The 24476-nt window shown below is 40.0% G+C and overlaps 1 protein-coding gene and 1 long non-coding RNA gene across 2 annotated transcripts; one reads left to right on the forward strand and one right to left on the reverse strand.

Annotated features, from left to right (window-relative positions):
- Window positions 1-10433: 10433 nt before the first annotated feature.
- LOC106918307 (uncharacterized) lies at window positions 10434-11908 on the forward strand. The gene is made up of 2 exons (XR_001418396.2): window positions 10434-10855; window positions 11017-11908. It is a non-coding gene; the product is annotated as an uncharacterized LOC106918307 (long non-coding RNA).
- A 1905-nt stretch (window positions 11909-13813) lies between these two features.
- ankrd13a (ankyrin repeat domain 13A) lies at window positions 13814-21590 on the reverse strand. The gene is made up of 15 exons (XM_014987914.2): window positions 21080-21590; window positions 19452-19587; window positions 19037-19161; window positions 18884-18929; window positions 18538-18681; window positions 18266-18455; window positions 17531-17597; window positions 17342-17423; window positions 17201-17262; window positions 16976-17106; window positions 16733-16890; window positions 16521-16643; window positions 16257-16417; window positions 16104-16165; window positions 13814-15577 (listed from the first exon to the last, which is right to left on the reverse strand). The coding sequence occupies exons 1-15, from the start codon at window positions 21185-21187 to the stop codon at window positions 15379-15381; spliced, it is 1794 nt and encodes a 597-aa protein (XP_014843400.2). The 5' UTR covers window positions 21188-21590; the 3' UTR covers window positions 13814-15378.
- Between the last annotated feature and the right edge of the window lie 2886 nt (window positions 21591-24476).

Genomic DNA, 24476 nt, shown 5'->3' on the forward strand with positions numbered 1-24476 from the left:
TACACAAGAGCTGTCAGAAGCAACTTGTCTTAAACAATCAAAATTGTTGATTGCTAAATGTTCAAAGATGTTATTTTATTCTTTGGCATTTGTGTGGAAAGGCTTGGTTTTTATTACTCGTATCGTTTATTCATGCGTTCATGAAGTCAAGAAGATAATTTCACAAACGTCCCAAATTCCTTATAGTGGCAACCTAATATTCTCTTGCTTTCTCCCCGACCTTTCGCCTGGATTTCTAATGTGATCAAATTAAACTCAGGAGGACTCTGTTAACTAAAAGCATGTCTTATTGAACTGATTTAGTTTAGGGGTATCAGAGTAAAGTGAAATGCAGGACACACCTGTTGGGTTTTTATTTGTTTTAGTTTTCGTTTTTGTTTTAAAGGCAGAAAACACGTATCCTTTTCCTTATACTTATATGCACCACTTTATTCCAGTCTATTAAAATACTCCAATGTTTGTGGTTGTAATGTGGCAAAATATAGAAAAGCTTAAAGGAGATGATTACTTTTTGAAGGGACAGCAGGGTGAAGACACTGACATCATATTTTCTTTCTTTCAAGATAAGATTGAAACTGTTGCAGGTTCTTTCTCCTGTTTACCTTATTACCCAATCAGATGCACATCCTTGATTGATTAAGTCAGAACTGATACTTATTAGCAGAATATGTGTCTGTGTTTGCATGCGTTCATTTAAGAGCAGACCTCTGACTTTACGCATTAATTACATGCTTTCTTGTTGCAATGACATTATTTAAGGAGCTCTGTCTACCGTGAGTGACATTTCATGATGTTAATTATGGGCTCTGTGTTAGAAAATAAAAGTCGACACACCCATCCATCAGACATGCAGAGAGAGGATATATACCGCAAGGAGCCTGACCCGTCACTCTGTTCTTCATTGCACTTTGACACTGCAGAAATAAGAAACAGGAAAGATGCTACAGGTAACCTCATTACTTTCTACTTGTCATATTTCCATATTAGCTAAATAAGTTTGAGCTGATATATCAGATAAAATTTAATATTATATTTGCTATATATAAACCTTTATATATATTTCCTGTCAAAGAAAATCAGTTCATCCTACATTTTCTTTCCATGCACCTTAATTGTGTGAAATATAAGAATAACTGTGCTAACTGAATCTGGTTCTGTACCTTGTTTACTGGGGACGGTATTTTGCTCTTATTTATTCATATATATATGTGGGTGTGTAGCACACAGAAAAATGTGATTCAAAATAATAAATGCTTCACTGTATTTGTTTTTTGAGAAAAGTTACTTAGAATTATACCTTGGGACGGCTCCTTTCATTTCTGTTCCAACACAAACACAAAACCTTATTACTGAAAACAGCTCACATAATTTTCAGATTTTTATTTTTTACCTGCATAACAATGAAAAATATAAAAACATAAGGAATTTTAATGAAATTTGCAAAGTGATCTGTCAGGTAGTCACATTTTTATAGAGAAGTAAATCATGTGGAACATAAAAAGAGTTGTACAAATATCTTATTAGAAACACTTGTATGTCCCACACTTCTTTTATTTCCATTTTCTCTTTTTGTGCTCTATAAACTTTTTTAGTGGGCTTGTTAATAAAACTGCCTGGAGGTTTGTGATCCCAACAGGAATCACAAACCAAACCTGGGAGGAAACCCACACATGCACAGGGAGAACATGCAAACTCTATGCAGAAAGACCAGGACTTGAACCCAGAACCTTCTTGCTGCAAGGCAACAGCTCTACCAACTGCACCACTGTGCAGCCCAAACTTGATTACATTGAACTTCAAATGAGAGTTATTATACCTGTGAAATGATTTTATTGAATGAAACTGTCCTGAAAGATCCTGGGTTGAAGATAATGGAATGGAAATAATAGATCAATAGAGGAGGCTTTGGGTGAGACATGCTGTTGCAGCGAGGCCAGGTGTGCAGCGAGGTCAGGTGTGCAGCGAGGCCAGGTGAGATAGTAACTGGGGAAGCGGTGGATTTAGGGGAAGTCAGAAGGGAGAAGTGTAAACAGATGTTCGCGGCTGAGCGGACTAAGTAAAGAGAAGTGGGAGTGGGTGAAATGTTAAGTGTTTTCCAAAGGCTAAGTGGTCACATAGGATCCACCCACATGAACGGTTGAGTTGTCATGTATACCATCTGCACCATCCACATACACACACATGTAAACAAAAGACATATAAACTCTAAAAAGGGGAAGCAAAGGGTTCTTTGTTCCTGGTGTCGGAGTAGAGCTAACATGATACAAAAGAACCAACAGCAGAGTACGGTGCCCTGGAATCCACGGACAGGCTAAGGCTCTGCACCATTTGAAGGTGACAAGACCCGTTTACCCATAGATCTGGGATCCTTGATTTGACTGCTGTCCTCTGCCCAGAGACCCCAACACTGCTGCAACGGACTTGATGAATGGACAAAGGTCACTGATTGACTGAGATCAAAGAGTCTAAAGGATAAAAAGGCCTAGATCTGCTTTGTTCCATTTAAAGGGGATTTTCTTCTCATCAAGACAAGATTCTGACCAAGAACTTCAAAATCTCTGTTGCCAAGGGACACTACATCCACTGGATATGAGTCCAACTGCTCCCCAAAGCCTTTTAGAGAATCTAGTGACAGGATATCTAAAATTGTTAATTGTAATTGGTAATCCTTTTGAATGAAGCTGTTGTCACTTAACCCTGCTCAAGCTACTAATAAAATATAAATTACATTTTGTTGACAATTGTGGACATTGAAATTAATTCTGAGTCAGGAATTATTAGTGTTGCTTCTGAATTATGGTCAAATCTATGTACATGGTTCCAGGAAAATGGTGGAACTGTAGGTTTCTTTGGCGATAAATAAATAATTACCCTGGAGTTCAAACCGAACCACTAAAAATGTATCTAGCCTGTACCAAGTGCTCGTTATTAAAGGGAGAGAGCTGCCGTTAACAAAAGTGATCACTGAGGTTATGTGACTCCGAGAGCTACTCAGTTAATTGCCTTGATAATTGAAAAGGGTGATAACTTTTGGATCGGAGGCAGTCAGAGGCTAGACGAGTCTTCCCGCCGCCAGCTTACACAGAACGTCTCCTAGACTCTCTATGGAGTAAAGGCCCCAGGATCTAAAGACTTTCCCGACCCATTAGTTGGAGAGCTAGTCAATAGTCAGTCCATGAGAACTGGGAAGATTAAGGTGGGGCTGGCTATTGCACAATAACAGACAACACCTCTGCTGTAACCAAGCCATTTCACACTTAAACTATGTCATTTCTGTTTATCTTCATGAATTAAAGTGATAACCTGTCATAAGATTTCCCAAATGTTGTCCATAGATTCTGGGGCTCTTAATTCGTCTTTAAATAATATATGTCTATCCATAAATTACTTATTAAAAATATACAATAAAGTTTTCTCAAACAAGTTTTTTCTTTATTTTTGATTAACTTATGCAGAGATAACTCAAATTAAATGTTTGGCTTAGATTTCATTTCAATGGAAATCATGAACTTTCTGTTGTTCTACTTCTGGTGCAGAAAGGTGGACCAGAACTTCATTTCCTCCTCAGGATCCAGAGTTCTGCAAATCATCACCAACTTCAGCTGTTGTACATGTGATGGATCTGAAAATATTCTATCAGTTTAGTTTTCTTATCGGGCTGCACAGTGGCGCAGTTTGTAGCACTGCTGCCTTGCAGCAAGAAGGTTCTGGGTTCGATTCCTGGCCCGGGGTCTTTCTGCATGGAGTTTGCATGTTCTCCCTGTGCATGCGTGGGTTCTCTCCGGGTACTCCGGCTTCCTCCCACAGTCCAAAAACATGACTGTCAGGTTAATTGGTTTCTCTAAATTGTCCCTAGGTGTGAGTGTGTGTGCATGGTTGTTTGTCCTGTCTGTCTATGTGTAACCTCACAACCTGTCCAGGTTCTACCACGCCCTCTCCCGGAATTTCCGCTGGAGAGATTGGCACTAGCACTTACCCTGACCCCAGTAAGGGGCAAGGAGGTATGTATGAATGAGTGGATGGATAGTTTTATTATTGTTACTGCGCATGCGCTGGACTTTAATTCCATAGGGCTCAAAAGTTCCCTCCGATAAATACAATGCTGCCATTTGGCCAGCAGATGTCGCCCTTTATACACTGGCTCTGTAACATCCTGATTTATTTCCTTCATTTTCAACATGAAAGCATTAAAATCCTCTCGAATTGCTAAAGTTTTTATTTATATGCATTCAACTGACAAAATCACTAATCCACAGCTTAACCTTTATCTAAAACTCTATGAACATACCATGAAGTTATTAATGTAGTGCTATCAATGAAACCATCCTAAATACATCACAGACTGAAAATTACAAAGTTCAAAGATGGACATGGGAATTAAATCACTCTTGGCCATACCATCTTATAATGAAGTTGTTCCCACAAGATATTATATATAGTTGCTTTTTCTTCTCCCATGTCGCTAGACGGGTTCTGTACCAACTTGTCAGGGTTACAGAGAAAAATAACAAACAGCTTTACAGAAATGTATTGTGAGTGGTCAATGTGGAGGTAGGACTGGAGGAGTTACAACATTCAGGAAAACACTCATAACAGTCCCAATGAAAAAAAATGAGCGACCACATAAAAACAAAAATGAAAGCTTCAATGTACAAAACATTCAAAATGCAACAGGTCAGAATTACATTTATGTTCCAGAAAAAAAAAAATCCAATGTAATATTTAACATGTTTTCTCAAAACCTGAAAAACATCCTAAAACATTTGTACAACAAGCAAAACTGGTGACATTTATCACACCTTAAGAGTTGTTTATTTGACACTTTGAATAAAGAAAGAAACGCTGAAATCTAACAGTGTTGCCCAGGAGCAAAGCCGCCATATTAGCTGCTTAGGCCATGTCTTCTTCTCCCTCCTCTTCAAACTCTCCCTCCTCCTCGGCAGTAGCATCCTGGTACTGCTGGTACTCAGACACCAGGTCGTTCATGTTGCTCTCCGCCTCGGTGAACTCCATCTCATCCATGCCCTCACCGGTGTACCTGTGACGCGGCAACATTAGCATGTACGCCTTGCACTAGAACTCCACTGTGTTTTAGTACACCTGATAGCCTGATAAACTCGGTTAGACAGAGGATGAAAGTTGCAACATTTGTTACATTTTCAGATGGTGCGGTTAACTTTCACACTGCACTGTGTCAAACAGACCAAACCTGTTGAAAAACCCGTTTCCCTCCTTGCATCAAAGAGTTAGCTTATTTATTTGGGCTCAACTTAAATGTATATAACATGCTATTTCATTTTGTATGTCTATAGATTGCAATTTTACTAGCACTTACCTTTACTTTTTCTGCTAAGCTAGCTAAAGCTAATTTAGAAGCCCACCCAAACTAAAGCGTAACTTTTCAGTTGGTGTCCTAACAAATTTAGGTCTCACTTTTAAAACTTAATGGTTACTTACTTTAGCACCATTCTGGTTGCCACATTGACCAGCTTGAAGATGAGCAATTTCCCTAATTTTTATTGAAATAAAGCTTTGAGTCTGGTGCAGCAATCCGCTAATGGAGGGAACTCTTTCTTCTTCTTCGCTGTTTGATGGGTGAAAGTGTTAAGCAGGTACGTCCAGAAGAAAGGAGGGGGGGTGGAGAGGGATTGAGCCCCTTCCCCTTTTATCTTTGATGCTCCTATTCCCCTTTTTGAGTTTGCTTGTTTTTTTTTCTTTCTTTAATTTGTATGTCAGGAGGCCTGCTTATGTGCCTCAACAATAATATTTAGCTAAATATAATAATTTTGCAAAATAAATTAGTCTGGCTTTTCTTGGCCTAATAATGACACGATTCTCAGTGCCTCTGCCTTCATGTTGTTGAGACACCGGGCCCAGCAGGAGGGGGCGGATGTGCGCCCTCTAACTATAAAATTATGGGCAAGAATATAGTTTTTCAACATACACTTGTTTGTGAATAAAAACGTAGGTCTGATGTTGATGTTAGAAAGACTGTTTCTACTTATTTTTCGTATTTGTCTTCGCAAGAGCGGGAACAAACCCTCCTCTCTCCCAATCACAGAAATGGCTCGCTCTCTGCTTCACCTTAATGTCAGTACCAGGCAGTTTGCACCGCTGCTGACCTGGGTTGGAGGTGAGCGGCTGTGAATATAAATTACTGCAGAACCTGAACTGGTAAAGAAAGATTCGACCCAATAGCAGTGGGAGCTCACAAAATATCACATAAACATCAGCGAAAATACTGTACCAATAATTTGAACCGAAGCAAAAGTCAAACCCGGTTCCACAATTAAATAAATCAAAATGTCCCAGAAGCATCGGCGGACTGGCATAGGGGCTACTGGGGGATTCCATGATCTGATTAAATATTAGATTATTGAGTAATATGGGTTGTTGCTATGCTGTTGTACGGCGTTTGAAGATCTTGTTCAATGTGCCACTTTTTAACTTTGAGCTCCGGCCCCTCCAAAGGTCTCTGCACGGCCCTGTTTCCTTTCTGTAGTCTGTCTGACGCTTCTTTCTGGCCTCCCCTTGGTGGCGCCATTGCTCAGCGCAGCAACCCAGTGGCTTTAGGACCCTGATGAAGCGGAAGAAGAAACGCCTCCCATCCTCCTCCTCCTCCTCCATCCTGTAACATGATCCTGCATCTCATCCCACAGGCTGTAATATTATGTTTTAGTGTGATAACCAGCGCTCAGGACGGCTCCAACGTGACCGAAAAGCCTTATGCGGTCCTGCAGAAGCAGAACCTAGGTGAGACCTGGTGCTTCACTGGAAACCAGTATGAGGACTGGGTCTGGAACTCTGCCATCCGGGCCGCTGTTTGCTTTTTGTTCTTTTGTTCCGTTTTACTGTAACATCGCCATGTTCCGATCTGCTGTGCAGCGGTGAATGCATCCTATGAAGTGTTTTGAGGCGCTGTTTCTGATGTGTGCGTGTGTTTTTGCTGCTTCACAGTAACGTTGGGGAGTGTCCTCGCCGTCCTGCTGCTGCTGATGATCATCATGGCTGTCTGCGTCTACAAACCTCTGGCTCGCCGCTGAAACTGGACACAAATATTTGCACTAATAACAGACTCCCGACTGCTTGCGGTTCTTCCGGTGCAAAGTCACTCCTGCAACGTGTTCAGACGCCTGCTGAGGGCAGCACCCCTGGGCCACAGCCAGCTGCCCGGAAGCCTGGCCCAAATAAATTAGGTTTTCAGGCATTTGTAATGGTTTTATAAACATACAATTCCCCTCGGTCAGCATAAAAAGGATTCTTGTGACAGCATTCATTAGATTTAGACCCTCAGAGCAATGGGGAAGTCCAAGGAACTCAGTGAGGATGTGAGAAGGAGAATTGTTGATCTGCACAAGTCAGGAAAATCTCTCGGAGCCATTTCTAAAGAGCTACAGATTCCAAAATCATCGGTTCAATCGATCATACGCAAGTATGATTTATTTGGGTGCGTCAGCACTTTGCCCCGGTCTGGGAGAAGGCCCAAGCTTTCCCACTCAGACGAACTGAAACTGGTTAAGATGTTCAAAGACAATCCAGGAACCACCAAGGTTCAAATCTGGCAGGAACTGGAAACTGCTGGAATGCAAGTGTCTCTGTCCACGGTGAAGCGGGTTTTGCATTGCGTTGAGCGTCCAAAACTGTCCAGCAAGAACCAGGACGATCTTCTTCTGAAGAGTGCCACCGGTGCAGAGCTTGCTCAACAATTGCAGAAGGTGGGAGTGGGTGTGTCTGCTTGCGCAGGGAGACGAAAACGGGCCGCCAAGAAGCCACTCTTGTCGGAGGAAAAGGCCCAGGGCAGACTGGAGTTCTGCCAGAAGTACATAGACTGGACCACAGAGGACTGGTGCAAAGTCATTTTCTCTGACATGTCCTCCTTCCGATTGTTTGCAACATCTGGAAAAGGATTAGTAAGAAGAAAAGATGAGGCCTCCCAGGGGACCTGTATGGTGCCAGCAGTGATTGATCCTGACCCGGTGCATGTGTGGGGCTGCTTCTCATCCAAGGGAGTGGGCTCGCTCACAGTTTTACCCAAGGACACCTCCATGGATGAAGAGTGGTATCAAACCGTCCTGCAGGAGCAGCTTCTTCCCACAATACACGAGCAGTTTGATGATGGAAAATGTTTTTTCCAGCATGACGGGGCACCGTGCCACAAGGCAGAAGTGATAACCAAGTGGTTCAAAGACCATGAGGTGGAAGTTTTGGACCTGTGGCCAGAAAACTCTCCAGATCTCAACCCCATGGAGAACCTGTGGTCGTTCCTCAAAAAGCGAGTGGACAAGCAGAAGTCGTCGAACTGCGAGCAGCTCCAGACTCTGATACGACAAGAGTGGTTCACTCTAAGCCGGGATTTGGTTCAGAAGTTTATATCTAGCATGCCAGAAAGGATTGCAGAGGTTGTGAAGAAACAGGGTCAGCCTTGTGAATTTTAAATCTTTACAAGGTCACCCAATCAATGCTTCTCCGTGAGGTTCTGTTGGCATTTTATGACACAAATTAACCAATTCTTGTATTTTTCTCTCTTGATTACTGTTTTTCCTGTCAGCTATGCAATGTTTCTAAAAATGATGTTATGACATCTGGTACTAAATTAAGAAAACGCTTTAGTGTCATCGTTTCAGCTTTGGTGATGGTAAAAATGTGACGCACATCACCAGAAGATCAAAACGTAAAGCTTTCTTTTCCTGGAGACAAATCAATTTAATTGGACCCAGCAGAGGAAACAACTTTGAAGAGCTGCGGAGTGGTGGTTTCACAGGATTTCTCTGGTCTCTAAAAAGAGGAGAACGTGGACGTTTCTCTGGAGGCTCTATCTTGGAGGAGTAAAATGTGGTGGTGGGAGGATTAAAATCCTTGGGTGGTTTTGGAGTTTCCCCACTTGTCTCTAATCAATCAATATTTTACAAAGCAGAAGTAAATGTGTTCTTCAAAAGTTGTTGAAGTCTTTTTGTAGAAAAAAAAATTATCCCACTTCTGCTGCATAATCAACCCAAAGCACTTTGGAGCTTTGGGGGAACTTCTTGAAGAGTAAATTGACAGTGAAAATTTCCACCACAGTTGCTTAACATTTTGTAGCAGTACTTTTAAAGACCCTACATTTTGTCATACTTTTCTTTCTCTATGTATACCTCTTGTTTGGATTCTACCCGTATTAGTTAGAGTACCGGTAGTTATTGCGTTTTAGAGGGTGATCTGTAGAGGGAAGATCCTCTTCTCTCTTTACTCAGAATCACAGATATCTATTTTGTTGGATGATGAGGGTGTGTTGTCTGGATTTTAGTTTTGCATTAATTAAACTAACAAATGCGAGACAAAATACTACGGTAGTTTCCTCTGTTTTCACCTGATCAGTCAGAGCAGGTAATCTTTGTTCAAAGCTTAGGATTTGCTTAAAGCTCTTCAGCATCAGACTAAAGAGCTGCTTTTTCTGTAATCCATGAATCTTTGAATGTGTAGAAATATTTTGTATCTGATCTAGACAATGAAAAGTAAAATATCCCACAGGGTATTTTTATGGTTTTATTTCTGCCATTGTAAAGTTGTCATTAGTAAAGCTGTCAAAACGATCCCGTTTCTTCTTTAATGTGTTCATGTTTGTATAATTTCTCAGGCTTCTAATAAGGCTTTCTGAGTAAATTACAGCTTACAGCAGGGAAAGGACTGAACGGTTCATCCTGTAAATGTAACTGTACCTCTTGAAGATTACAAAACAGAGATGTTCCACCTTTATTCAATCAGTAGATTGATATGATTCTTGAATGAACATCCAATATTACTGCTTAGTGTAACAATTAGAATATGTTGACAGGTCACCTCATAATGCAGTTTCGCTCCTAAAGGACCTCAGTCAGACCCCTAATCTCCAGGATAATACCCCATTATGCCAGGTCGCACTATAACCTGGTTTCTTGAAAATACCCAGTAAATTTCCTGAAAGCTCCAAGAAAGTGTTAAGCTGTTAGAAAGTAATTGGTGGTAAATTCCAAGAAAGTATCTTGTCAAAGCGGCTTTACAACACATCATGCAGTTCCAGGAGCTCGGGGGAACCTCCAGTAGCGTACCGGTTCCGTACAGCACTTGTTTCCTCAGGAGCGCTCTGTAAAAGTGCTTGGTAAGTTTCAGAGAGTGCAACGTATGTTTAGAGAAGCAACTTCTAAAATTTCTATGAAAGTTTTGCAGATCATAAAATAAACCAGAGTACCTGGCGAAAACCCATGCATGCATAGGGAGAACATGCAAACTCCATGCAGGAAGACCAGGGCTGGGAATTGAACCCAGAACCTTCTTGCTGCAGGGCAACAGCTCTACCAACTGCACCACTGTGCAGCCACAATCTGTAACTATTTAGGTTGAAACATAAAGAACATATTAATTGAAATTGAAAAGTGCAACATTTTATAGTTACCAAAGAAAATCATTTTCTGCGGTATGGAGTTACAAAAACATTTCTTTCTTCTTTTTTTTCATAAAAATGTTTATTAAATATATTTATATATTGATTGCCACATTTAATAATTTAATTAGGTTAAATCAAACTTTGGAATTGTTTTCTTGAGATCATTTGATGATGTAACAACAAGTTAATTTTGCAAAATAGTATCAAGTTTCTAAAACGGTGAGACACTAAACCCAATCTTCCCAGTATAACAGCCCGGTGGCTTTAGGACCCGGAAGCAGCGGAAGCAAAACGCCTCTCCTCATGATCATCATCCTCCACCTTCATCCATGAACAACATGATGCTGCATCTCATCCCACAGGCTGTAATATTATGTTGTAGCGTGATAATCAGCGCTCAGGACGAATCCAACCTGACTGAGAGGCCTTATGTGGTCCTGCAGAAGCAGAACCTAGGTGAGTCCCGGCGTTTAACTGGAAACCAGTTTGAGAATTGTCACTGGAGGTCTCCCGTTCGGTTTGGTTGTTATGCTTTAGTCCCGTCGTCCTAATATTGAGCATTGCGCCATCCCACGGGGAGCTACGTTGTTGCTGATCTGTGTTTTGCTGCTTCGCAGTGACATTGGGGAGTGTCCTCGCTGTCCTGCTGCTGCTGATGATCATCATGGCTGTCTGTGTATACAGACCTCTGACTCGTCGCTGAAACTGGACACAAACATTAACTGTGACGCGCATCTTCTGGTACAAGCTGCATTGCGAGTAGAGCCCAGCAGATGGCAGCACAACCAGGCAGCTGTCAGCAGCGTCACCTCCTGACTTGGAAGCCTAAATTAAAATATGCTGCGACTGAGCGGTTAAAAATGACTCATTGATTTGCAGATTGCAGTAAAAGTGGACAATATATGCACCTAGCATCTGTATCCGCAAGTTTTAGCAATGGTCAGCGGGAAGCCGTCATCACTCCCCATCAAAACGGGCTCACATTCAAGGAAATTGCTGCCTCAAGTATTTAGCTTGAAAGAACATTTTTGTTCGTTTTCAAAAAGTTCAAGCTGACAAATTGAACTACAGCAAAGAAAACATAAGGGTATCACAGATTATCAAGCCAGGGTCTCCTCCTTAGAGGTACACCAGTGAAGAACTCGCTCAAAATTGGCAGCAGATGGGTGTGAGCATGTTTGCATGCACTGTGAGACAAAGACTGTTGGATAACGGCCTTGTAACAAGGATGGCTGCAAAGAAGCTGCTTTGGTCCAAGGAAAACATCAAGGCAGACTGGGTTTCTACAGGAAGTACAAGGAGTGGTCTGCACAGGACTGGAACAAAACGGTTTTCTCTCATGGATCCATCTTGTCTACGAAATCTGGAAAATCAGAAAAATATGAAAAAGTGGCATAATGTGGGCTTTTGGAATTGTTTTGCTCATAAAAGGAACTGAAATGTAAGAAATTAGATTTTATTCATATGTGAATATAGGACTAATAACAATAAAGGTCATGTTAACTGTAACCAGACATTATGGCCAATGAATTTTGATGACTGGCTTGATAAGCAGCTATGAATCCAATGATTTAATGATTTTAACTCATTTTCTGCTGTCCACAAAAGTTTCTAATTTGTTTTATGATTAATAGTGTGGAAACATGTGAATTTATTTATTTTAACCTTTTTCAAAATTCTGGCTAAGTGGAGAAAAATGTTTATTCCTTATCCAGTGACCTAAAATATGAATTATTACCATCTAAACTCTCATTAAGAAAAACAAAAAGATAAATCTCAAAAATTCTGAGAAATAAAAGGATTTTACATAGCTTTATAGCTGGATTATTCTCTTTATATTGGATTTGCCATGACACATCTGAGAGTTTTTTTTTTTTTTTTTTACAAATTACCAATCGAAGTGATCAGTGCTTCTTGGTGCGATATGTTGAAATTTATTTATTACTGGTTAATTAAACTGTAAAAAAAAAAAATCTTCTTTTCTGTTCAATCTTGTGAGACTGCGGACTAAGAAAATAAATATTGCATAAAAACATATCTACAGTAATTAAGTAGCTTTTAATGGTAACACTTTATTTGAAGGGGGGTGAATAAGACTGTCATGACACTGTCATTAACATGACATAACACCTGTCATGAACATGAATAAGTTCATGAATATTTATGACTGTTGTCATAAAGCGTCATTCGGTAAATTATGACACTTTTAATACAAAGGTGACATTATTCAAAATGTCTTTGTTATGACAACTTGACATTAACCAGGAAATCATTACTGATATAAATTTGTTATAAAAGTATTACTGATTGCACTTTAAAAATTAGGTAACTTTATGTTATTAAAGGTAAAGTTTAAACAGTAATGATTTCCTGGTTAATGTCAAGTTGTCATAACAAAGACATTTTGAATAATGTCAACTTTGTATTAAAAGTGTCATAATTTACCGAATGACGCTTTATGACAACAGTCATAAATATTCATGAAGGCTTATTCATGTCCATGACATGTTATGTCATGTTAATGAAAGTGTCATGACAGTCTTATTCAACCCCCATCAAATAAAGCGTTACCCTTTTAATAATATGGAACTTGTTTTGTTTCGATGACCACAACCGTTAGTGTGTTCTATTGGGGTTTTATGTGACAGAAAGTAGTGTGTAAGGGAAATATGAAAGAGAAAGTGATGATGTTCTTAGCAGTTTGTTTTGTTAAACCAGTAGTCCGCAGGCTGAAACTATTTTGGGATATGTCTCTACACATTCTTTACAGCTAGAGACTGACATTTCTGCAATGTCATCTCGTAAAGATAGAGGGCATCTGTGAACATCATTTTTTGGACTGGACTTTAGGCTGTCATGATTGGATAACTATTGATCTAAATCGTTCCATTGTAGTTCTTGATCTGTGTTGATGGTGAAAGATGAACCTCCACCTCTGCCTCCTCTATCAGGCTTTCTTCCGGGATCGCCACTTATTTCGGTTTGAGAATGAGATCTGAGATTTTAATCTGAGAATAAATGAAACACAGATGGACTCTATTAACTGGGTCAGTCAAATGTATTTTAAAAGTTAAGAAGCAGGGGGTGCTGTGGTGGCGCAGGGGCAAAGCACAACCCATGTATTGAGGCCCTAGTCCTCATGTCGGTGATCGCAGGCTCAATTCCCAGCCTGGCAACATTTGCCACATGCCTTCCCCTTCTCTCACAATCCTCCTTCCTGTCAAACTACTTTCTAATAAAGGCCACTAGAGCCAACAAAAACATTCTTCACAGCTGATGTACCTCTTTGTCTGTCTCATCAAATCTGCAAAACTTTTGAAGTCTGTAGTGGTAGAGAAAATATCAACATTGTCATGCTTATTTTTTTATTTTTAAAGCTGCTAACTTAGGAAAAAAAAACAAGTTTAGTCCTCATGGAAATAAAGTGCTTTTATTTTAGAACATTTTCAGACATTTTCAAAACTTTTAAAAATTTTTTTTAGAAAACATCTTTGCTCACACATTGCATTGCAGAGATCTGCATCATATTAACATTAGCTAGCCTTCACAAAGTTGACTTTTCACCAGTTTGGCAACTTGATCCATAAGTTAGTTGAAGAGTTGAAGCGCCTAATGGAATCATAACAACAACAGGGATCTTTAAAAAGTGGTTGGCTGTCAGTGAAATCAACTTTAGTGGTTAATTCATGTTACTCTGCATCACTCTGGTACAAACCAAAAGCATTTTCATCTCATCGGTCACATTAAAAATTAAAAATAAAAAACAAACACATCTTAAAAAAACATTAGCAGAATTTTTTTTTTTTGTCTTAGTGGCACTCCATGAACTTTTCACCACACCTCGGCCTCTCAGGCATTTTCAGAGCAAAGTGATCCTTGGCACATGCTGAAGCTGCTACTCGTAATCAAGCTGGAGTCTGTGACGCCTCCAGCTCATGGCTGGAGAAGGTAAACTCTGCTACATTGGTTACCGCGACGACTCACAGATGAGACCGGTCTCCGTTATTGCATTTCTGAAAGGAGTTGAAGCTGCTCTGTGACAGATTACAAAAATAATTACTTTATCACCTCAAGCCAAGTCTAGGCACTGGCTGCAGCACAGATTTGTCACCATGCAGTTACTTCAAAAACATTTCCCATGGCAACATGCGTTTGTTCAACCACCTGCCGTCCTGTACATTCACAACGCAGATCGAAATGCGTTCAGAAATGGCTCCGTGAATTTTCCATTTTTAGGTTTTAGCATAGAATGATATGCATGAGAAAATACCGTTTTGCATCATAGACATTTACCAGGCTACAACGGCTCTGAAACTCATAAATAAATGTTGGAAGAAAAAAAAAAAAAGAAATCTAGAAAGTTGGAACCCTGAGATTTTTCTTATTCGATGAGCCAAACATATCAGAGTAGCGACTCTGCAGGAAGACTTGCAATAATACTCAAACTTACTGATTTACATTTGCAGTGCTCAAAATAATTTGATGTGCTAGGCTTTTAGAAGAAATCTGACTTTAAATGTTTTTAAAAAAAAAAGGGTTGTGGTGGCATAAAGTGTGACATCTCAGCGCAAAAAAACAAACAAAAAAAAACATTTGAAGCTACCTCAAGAACCTAACTTTAATCTAACCCCAAACCGAACAATAATGATTAACACATGTGAATGCTGTTGTGAGTCTGAATGGTAAACAAAAATAACTAAAGGACTAAAGTACCTCAACAATCTGAAGTAAGCAAGTAAGCAGTGACAAGATGTCCACTTGGAGGAATATAGGAAAGAAAAAGTTCTTCTCAAAAATATCTATTGAAAAATAATGGAGAGGTTTTTTTTACTGCCTGTATGGGTCCAAGTCTGTTACAGTAAAAATGAAAATCAGTGGTTGCATAGGTGGATTTAGAGAGGTTAGGAAGGAAACACTGAGGTGTGGTGGTTGCTTCTGGTTCCAGGAACATCGTTTTAAAAATTCCCTCTTTCTCCTTTTCACTTCTCAGTGAGCGACAGCTGCAGTATCCGCTCCAGCTCCTCATCCTCCCGCTTCCTCATCCTCTCTTCCTCTTCTTGAGCTCGAGCAGAGAGCTCCATGGCCAGGCGGAGGTCCGAGTCGTGGCTGGAAGCAGAGGGAGAGCTCGCGGGGCTGACGCTGTCTCCGATTTCCACCAGCAACCCTTCAGGGATACTTCTGGAATAACATTGAAAGAAAGGAAGTCGGATCCAACCCTGAGCTGTTGCCGTTACTAAGCAACGGAGGAGGTGGGTGGAGCAGCCCTCTTGGTTAGAGGAGCTGCTAAAGTACTGAGTAACTGATCAGAACATTTGATTCAATATTTTAAAGTGATGTCATCATCAGACAGGCAAAAATGTTATATCCGGCACCTGGTATTTTAAAGACTAACATGAAATAAATAAAAAAAAATACAAAAATAACAGATTCAGAAAGCACTTTTCTTAAAAATATGAAGTCAATATGCTTTGTTAGAACATAACTACTCCTAAATGTTAAATTTTTTCAAAAATGTTACTCAAGTAAATTTAACTAGCAGTTATACAAGCAGTCACCATGCAGTTATTAACTGCCCACTGAAGTTGGCTGATTTGAAATGTATGCCACACTTTTCAGATCTTTATTTGGGGGAAAAAAAAAAAAAAAAAAGACTGCAAGCATGCTTTTGCAAGGCAATGTATTTAGTGAACAGGCCTGGACCTACCCATTGCTATGGCTGCCTGTCATTGCATGTGAAAATTCTCCATTAGCATCATCCCAGCTCACCTATAAAAACACACAAACAAGAGGGACACTCAGAACATGCAGAACGTTAGAGAACGAGCAGTGGAAAAATATGACGCGCTGCTGCTCTGACCTCGCCCGAGCCTCTTTGCGAGTCCAAGAGGCTCTGGTGGATGGCATACTGCAGAAGCTCATCATCATTGTTGGACATGGGGGTGTGGCGGCTGCCCCCTCGGCGGTGATAATTCGGAGGTACTTCGAACACCGAGGGACACACCTGAAATGGGGTTGTAGCTGTGGAAGGAGGGCAGAACAAGACGCACAGGAATTAGGAACATGGAGTTTTTTTGTTGTTGTTGTTTTTTTAAGACAACAAATGTTGTGGCTGCGTCGCTACCTGTGGCTACGTCATCGTTTTCATCCGAGGACGTCGGCGTGGCTGCTGCCTCCTCTTCAGTGCGACATTTGTTTACATTACCAAATGTGATCCTGGCATTCAGCACATGAAACAGGGGAATCTCTGAGAAGATAAGAAAAAAATCTTTAAAATGCTAATTTTTTTTAAAAAGAAAAAAAAAGAAGAATAAGAAAGGATGTATTGGTTTGTACCTATTTTAACAGGAAATCCAGGGGGAAACTTCAGGGTTACAAAGTCTCTTAATCGTGCAAAATGGGAACTGGTTCGAGCCATGAGGTCAATAATGGGGGTCACCTGCTCCACCAGGGACAGAGGATGCTCCTCACTCATCCACAGTGTTCCTTTGAACCTACATGGATGAACATTACAGAAAGCATTCATCGAACACTCACCCGGCCCGCTGAAGGTCGCACGTTAAAAACAGGAACTCTTACTTTTGCGTTCGAATCGTCAGTTCGATGGGACGACCAATGTCCCTGTCACCCAGGTCAAAGTCGGGGTTAAAATATTCCTCTGGAGTGATCGCAGTGGGGTTTGTGGCTGTGGCATACTCCAGAGTTAGGTTCTGCAAATTGGGCCAACAAACCAAAAATGAGCCATTAACTGAGAGGCAAAACAAATAATTTGATCTTTAATCGATACTGAAATGAGCATCTTACCCCCTGGGCACTTATGTGCTGCTCCACAGTCCCCAGCAAAGACTCTAAAACATTCCTTTCACCTATGAATGGAAAGGTTACATGTGAATTTATAAGTCTGGAGAAACCAAACATCAAGTACGAGAAATGTTCTCCGCCTACTTTTAATCCTGGCCTTCTCCTCGTCTGTTAAATGCTCCGTCCTCGTCCTGATGACCACGTTTACATTGTTCACACTAAAAACCTGAAAGAAAATAAACCGCAAAACCGAATGACCGGCTGTGCAGGTGCTAGCGGATAGGGAGTTTTGTTTTTTTTTTTCTAAATGTCAGCGGTGTAACTTTCTCAAACCTTTGCTTCAAATCCATTGACTGACTCGGTTTTGTCTGTCCTCCAACCTAAAATCCCAGATTTGCATCTGTTGGAAAAAATAAAAAATAAAAGTAAATATTTGAGAATTTTTGCCACCTTAGAACAACCCTTCACAATGCAGAGAAAACAATAAGCTGTGATGGAGCAGCACCTTCCAAAAGGATTTCTAATCCTTGGGGTTATTAAAACTAATAGAGTGTTTTCTAACTTCCTTTGTTGTCAAAGCAACAATCAAATAGCTTAATTCAGACCTTATTCATATTGTTAAAACACCAAAGTCAAAGCTCAGACCCAAGTTGAATTGACAAAACAAATTCAGAGATGCTCTCCACCCATTCTGGCTGAGCTTGAATTGTTTTCCAGAAGTATGGGCAAAAACAATAAGATTGGGAGTTTAATGTATTGATTTTGATCAATTAAATACATACATTTTTACGCATTAAGAATTTTAATGCAATTAATCTCTCTTGGACGGGTTTGGCAAAACTGAACTTGGCACCGATGATAAGAACTGAATATATCCTCTCATTCAAGTGAAGTTTGTACACAGATATTAGAAATAACTTCTGCAGAGATTCTAGAAATTGTTACTATGAGATGAGTACTAATCTATAAAGCACTAATTAGAGACAAACATTAGCTGACAGTAAAAGAGATTAAAGAGCATTAGAGCTATTTGTGTTGTGACTGATGGCAACCAGAAAGAAACCTCGCCTTTCAAAAGCAATATCCTTTGTGTCCAAGAAGGTGTTGACAATAGGTGTTGTCAATCTTTTGGCAACTTCCTGTTCAGCTGGCTGCATCGACTCCAACGTGACTTCTTCCATTTCTTGGGATATGTTGAAGCGCTCAGTGTCGACGACGCCATCATCGTGGTTCACCTCCATTAACTCTGCATGGGAATCTGTGGGGGTGGGGGGAGGCAAAATGTTTTTTTACATTTAAACACCTTAGAGAGCGTAGGAGTTTAAAACGCACACGCATACCGTCTCCTTTGAAGATGAAACTCCTCCGGCCTCTGATCCAGGTCATGTTGTCAAAGCCCAGAAGGGTGGCGTCAACCCGAAGGCTGGCACCGCTTTTCCAAATGCGACAAACGTCACTTGGACATATCCGGGACAGAAGAGGGACTGCGGAGCAACGACACGAACAACGGAAAGAATGTGACTCTTAGCTAAACAGAAACAGCAGAGGCAGGTATGTTGTTTTGCCTGTATGGCCTGAGGAAACCTTTATGCAAAGAGCTCTGGATGCTTGAGCATTAGGGAAAAACATGCCTGTGCCTTTATAATTAACATAACACGCACACGCACACACACAAAAAAAACCTACTCCAACTGGTGAATTCCCATTTCATTTCCATGTAGAAGTCTGGAGACTAGTGAGAAAAAAAAAAAGGTCATTTTTTTATTCTACAACAGTAAACGTTTCCAGACTTACAAACATTCTGTTAAAAAAAAAAAAAAAAAAAATCTGAATAAAAACCTCCTTGATCTTCAGCAGCAGCTCAGGCACTCCTCCCAGAGCAGTGGAGGCTTTGAGGTAGTCTCTGCGCTGAAGCACTAACTGAACCATCTCTGGGTCTCCAGTGCTGACAGCTTCCTGCAGCACTGCACAAATACACAGAAGAGCATGGAAACCACAATGCCTGTTAAAGTATCAGCATCGGTCCCACTGGTATTGCAGTTGTCCATTTGAAAACCTCAGTAATGGCGGTGGTGAGTGTTTTACTGTAACTGAGGGAGAATGTTAAGCATCTACAAGAAAGTCCATTAGCAACAGATGAGAAGGGGATTGAGGAGCTAAAATAACCATGAAACTGACGTGAATGTAGCACATGTAATAGACGATGAAGGACGGTGTTTTATAGCACTACTTGGCTGATATGCAGCTGGCTAACCTGTCCAATGCTTGGCATTCTCTTTAGTCACTGAAGCGCCGTGTCTCAGAAGAACTCTGACCAACTCCAGGTGTCCGAGCGACACGGCCAGGTGCAAAGGTGTCCGACCCCGGGGGTCAACGGCCTCGATGTCATTCTGAGAAAAAAACAAAACAAAAGAAAAACATGCAATAAACATTACATGTACAGAAATCGTGTCATACAGAACAGGTAAACACTCGAAGAGTGTCACAACAACAGACCACGTTTACCTGAATGACATCCCTGTGCAGCTGTACATACTAATTTTGGCAGCGGTTGATAATTACGCTAACCTGCGCCACCACAGAAGCAACAGGTTTTATGAGTCACGCTGTAATTGCCAAAGTCCCTCTGTAAAAAGTCCGTATTAAATCAACTCAGAGGCACAGGAACTTAAGAGACATTTTTAATTGTAATCATTTCTTTTTTTATATACATATATCTTGTAAAAGTATTCTTGCTATCTTTATCCAATGTTACGTCTTGACATGTTTATCATACATTTGATATGTTGAGTGTAACAAATATCTATGACTTCTGGATGAAACTTATTTTCTTTAATCACTAATTACAGACTGTGCAACATAGAGTTTCATGTCAATGGAGCTAATGGTACTTTAGGCAGTGTAGGTGGATGCAAAGTTCAGTAGCAAAAATGTTATCTGAATTTCCCTAAAGTTGGTCACGAGAAGGAAATATAAAGTGCTAAAAATTTTATGGCAGGCAACTGCATTTAAACTTGATAAAAACACACCGGATCAATATCAGCAGATGACATAGATCCCCAAGAAACTTGGATTGTGAACCTTTCCACTCTTCCTCCAGATGTCGGGATCTTGATTTACAAATAAAATGCAACATTTATTTTCATCTAAAAAGAAAACTTTGGACCCTGAGTACAGAACAGTGCAGTATTTTATTTTTTTTTATCTTTACCTCTGGTAAGACATCTCTAATACTGTGAAGCGCAATAGTACAAGAAAAGCAACAGCTGCAGTCCATGTCCTAGATACAAGACTGGAGACTGTTGGACTGACTGCAGATGCAGATGAAAAACTGAATGGTGAAGATTCTCTCAAAACTTCATTTGTTAGTAGTTTATAGATTTGACAAATGAGTTTTTTCTTCCATACAACTTTCCAAAAATATGCTAGGATACAGGACTATTTGAGCCTAGCATTTTTAGCAATGACAGCTGGACTGTAAAGTCACCAGTCTTTCCCATGTTTTTGCAGGTCATAACGCAGCACTCATATTCAAAATAAACGTTAAATTGTTAGCCACACACTTTTTCATTTCCAAATAAACAACAATACACCCCTGTGCGCGTAATCAATCAATATACCATGCGAGTTTCACTTTTGAATTCCAGGAATATATTAACTTTTCGATCCGTCTTGCAAATCAGAGATGCACCTGTTGTTCCTTCCTGTTTTTCTAAGCAAGTTAATGTGAGTGAGCTGATCAGACATCAGGTAACTTTCCTGTGTGACAGCACAGCATCTGTCAACACCCCTGGCCTACTTTCACAGGCTACAAACACAGCGAGCAACTAGCTTCTACTTTCATTTTGTGGTCTTATCGGCTAACCTGGTGTTTCTACAAACCTGTTGTAATCGTATTTGCTGTTCCAATTTCCTGTAGTCGTTCTCCCAAACTGCGGAATGAAGGGGAAACTTCCCTCGGATGTCTTCGCTAATGCTAGCCGTGGACATCTTCCTCTTTCTGGAGCCTTTCACTACTGGCTGTCTCCGAGTATTTCATCTATTATCGAAGCGGCTGCGGGTACACGCTAATTACAGCGAAATGTGCGCCATAACTCCATCGCTTTTGCCGCTGACAGCAGGAGTGACACCCAGTCCAGTGACCAACTTCTGCCCGTAAGCCTTCCTCTAAATAAAACTTTTGAACAAGGAAGTGCCAGGAGCAGCACCTAGCAACAGCAACAGGGGTGTCCTGCACAGGCATACACTCACAGTGCTGACTTATATCATCCGAATCAAATTTCGTAGGAGCTGACTTCAAAATGGTAGCTCGTCCGTTTGTCTGGAGATTTGTTGCTGACGTTGATGTGACACAGAAACGGATTTATCAGCCGCAAGCATCGTCTTTACCGAAAATAATAGACGGTTCCAGGTTGGACTAAACCATTTTACGTGTCAGTACGGGGGGGAGCTAAATAAAGACTTCCGGAAATTGATCGGTAAATAAACGGATGTCCCTTTAATTCATATTTAAATATTAGGTAATTAGTGCATATTATTGTATATTACAGTAAAACGGTTGATGATATTATCTGCTTGTGTTTAACTGTTATAAATATATTTCGTATTTCCCCTCTGACGTTCAGGTGTTGTCAGAACGCTGACGGTTCAGGGGAGGGAGATTAGAAAAGTGAAACTGCAGTTGAGGTTTGGTTCTTTACAAGATAGGTGCTTCAAAACATCTTTATATTATCCCATGGTCTTCCAGACTCTGTTTCCCACCTTTCCCATTCAGTTTAGCTCATTTTAAAGGTATAAATACAGATTTTGCTGCGCTCTAAGATGTCATATCTTCCACCAGGTATTTGTTGAAGATACTGTTCTGTTTATATGTACTACCCGTAAATCCGCCCTACCTTGTGGTAATACGCATGCGCACATCGATGCTACGTTGGGCGTCATTATGCTAAGTTTTTCATTTATCCTGACTAAAACTGATCCTCCATGTTGTAGAAAGCAATTTGGACAGCAGAAAAAAGGTACCTACTCTATATTACCTGAGTTACCCTGAATTTGAGATTTCTAGTTCAAAATTTGAAATACCTTGACTGGCCAGACCTTATTTAATGCTTTCTTGGTATGATATATATATTCTAACTAACATCTAGCGTTTCTGCAGACCCCACACATCCTGGACATAAACTGTTTAGATTTTTATCTTCATGTTGGTGCTACTGGGCACTATTTACAAAAAGGAAAATAATCTTTTCCTTTTTGCATCAAAGACAGCTTCTTCCCCCAGACTATCTCTGATAGACACTGAACCAGGGCCGTGCAGAGACCCCTAAAAGGGCAGGTGCTCAAAAAAGAAAAAAGGGCACATCTCCCCGCATTCTAGGACAGAATATGAACAAAGCCTCTCAGCTTTCAGAGTTTAATAAACAATGATAAATTACAAAATTGTGAAATATACAATCAAAGCTAAGGTAAATCTCTATACAGAGCATACAACTATGCATATATAAGATATTTTATTAGTAATTTCTTTCTGCAGGTCTATTTTGTTATAGGAAAGTATTGCAATATTCAAACCCGCAATTCAGCAAGATATGTAAATCAGAGATGGTGGTTTAGCTCCGATTTACATATTTTGTCTTTACAGAATTACACTATTAAAAAATATAAACAAGGGCACAATGCAACCACTTAGTGTACTGTAATCTATATAAAAAAGAGCTGCCTGTTTGCTGCAGTGGAGATGAAGATGGTCCATTCAGGAAAGCAGAGCTGCATCAAACTTTAAGGTGGAACTGCAGAAAAAAAGAAAAAAACAAAAGCAAAAATTTAATTGTTAATGCATGTCACTATGGGAAAAGCATACTGAGTTTTGCTTAAAACTTTTTTAAACATTTAAATCACACATTTGTGTCATGAAGTGAATTTCTTTTGCAAAACATTATTTGTGCATGTCAGAAATCTTTTCTTGATATTCTAAGTTTTTGTTTGACTCAAAGTTTTGCTTGTGATTCTCACATGACATCATGGGCAGGAGCCAAAATCACAACAAAAGATTTCTGATGTGTGCAAATAAAAGTTTATGTTTGGCAAATAACTTTTTAAGTTCATAAGACAAAAATTAGTTATTTAATTTAAAAAAAGTTTTTTTAAACAAAAGAATTTGTTTTTTAAAAAAGAAATCATTACAATTCCAAAAGTTTTGATTACAATTTTATTTTACTTAACTGAGGTTAGTTTATTTTTTCCTATTGAATAATTGGGGGGGGAAAATTAACTACATACTCTGCGAACCAGACCCTAAACTTAAAAGTCTGGGTTGAGTTTTTTCCCCTTCATTAATGACACACATTATATCTATCATGGTAATTCAGGGTGAGTTATTTTTAATTCTAAATGAATATCCTTGTTGGACTATTATTTAAGTGCTATGTTTATCTAACGCCAGAATAAATGCGATGTACATTATGCAGCAAAGGAAATTAGAAGATCGGACATTTATACATTATGGAGATGATAAGGTTTGGACGGGCGATGTGCCTCGTACACAGGGAAGAAGCTTTTCAGTTATATAGCTTTGCTAGCAAAGTCGCAGCTAGCAGCTAGCTAATAGCACAACAACAACAGTCTGTATGATAAAAATACCTAATCGATAGATAAGAACAGTTTTTCCTCACCTGGCTGTCTCCTCCCCTCAGTAGTTCTTCAGAGTAAGCCAGACGCAGAGGCCTGTCAGTGTCTGTTGTATTTCATTACCTCTCTGCTTAAACCGCTGAAGCAGAAACGAGACTTCAAAGTTTTCCGTCATCTGACAAGTAGCAAGTCTACTCCACTTTATTCACCAAAAACGGTTTTTTAAATATATATAATTCACCAAAAACTGATCTGTAATCTGGAACGTTCGCTATGCTGAGCTCCAGTTAGCCGCCTTATGTCACTGCGCGAGAGGCAACTGCGTCATGCGTCACGGGCAAAAGGTCAAAGGTAACAAGGTGACCGGAAGGCTTATTATGTTGTACAAAAAAAAAATATAAATAAAATAATTTTAGTACATGTTATTATGTGTCAGAAGAGGGCTTTGAAAATAATAATGCAAAAAAAAAAAAAAAAAAAAAAAAGAAATTGACCAAAAGGGCACTTTGGGGCAAGGAGCAAAAAGAGCAAAAAGGGCAGGTGCTCAAGCACCCCCAGCCCCCCCCCTCTGCACGTGCCTGCACTGAACAGAGTGCTGAGATTAGTACCATGCATGTTTGCACCCATCCAACCTTGTTTTCCTGTTTGTAAA

This window comes from Poecilia mexicana, unplaced genomic scaffold (assembly GCF_051168715.1).
Source record: "Poecilia mexicana isolate PSO_F unplaced genomic scaffold, ASM5116871v1 scaffold_9, whole genome shotgun sequence".
In the NCBI taxonomy this organism is placed as follows: domain Eukaryota; kingdom Metazoa; phylum Chordata; class Actinopteri; order Cyprinodontiformes; family Poeciliidae; genus Poecilia; species Poecilia mexicana.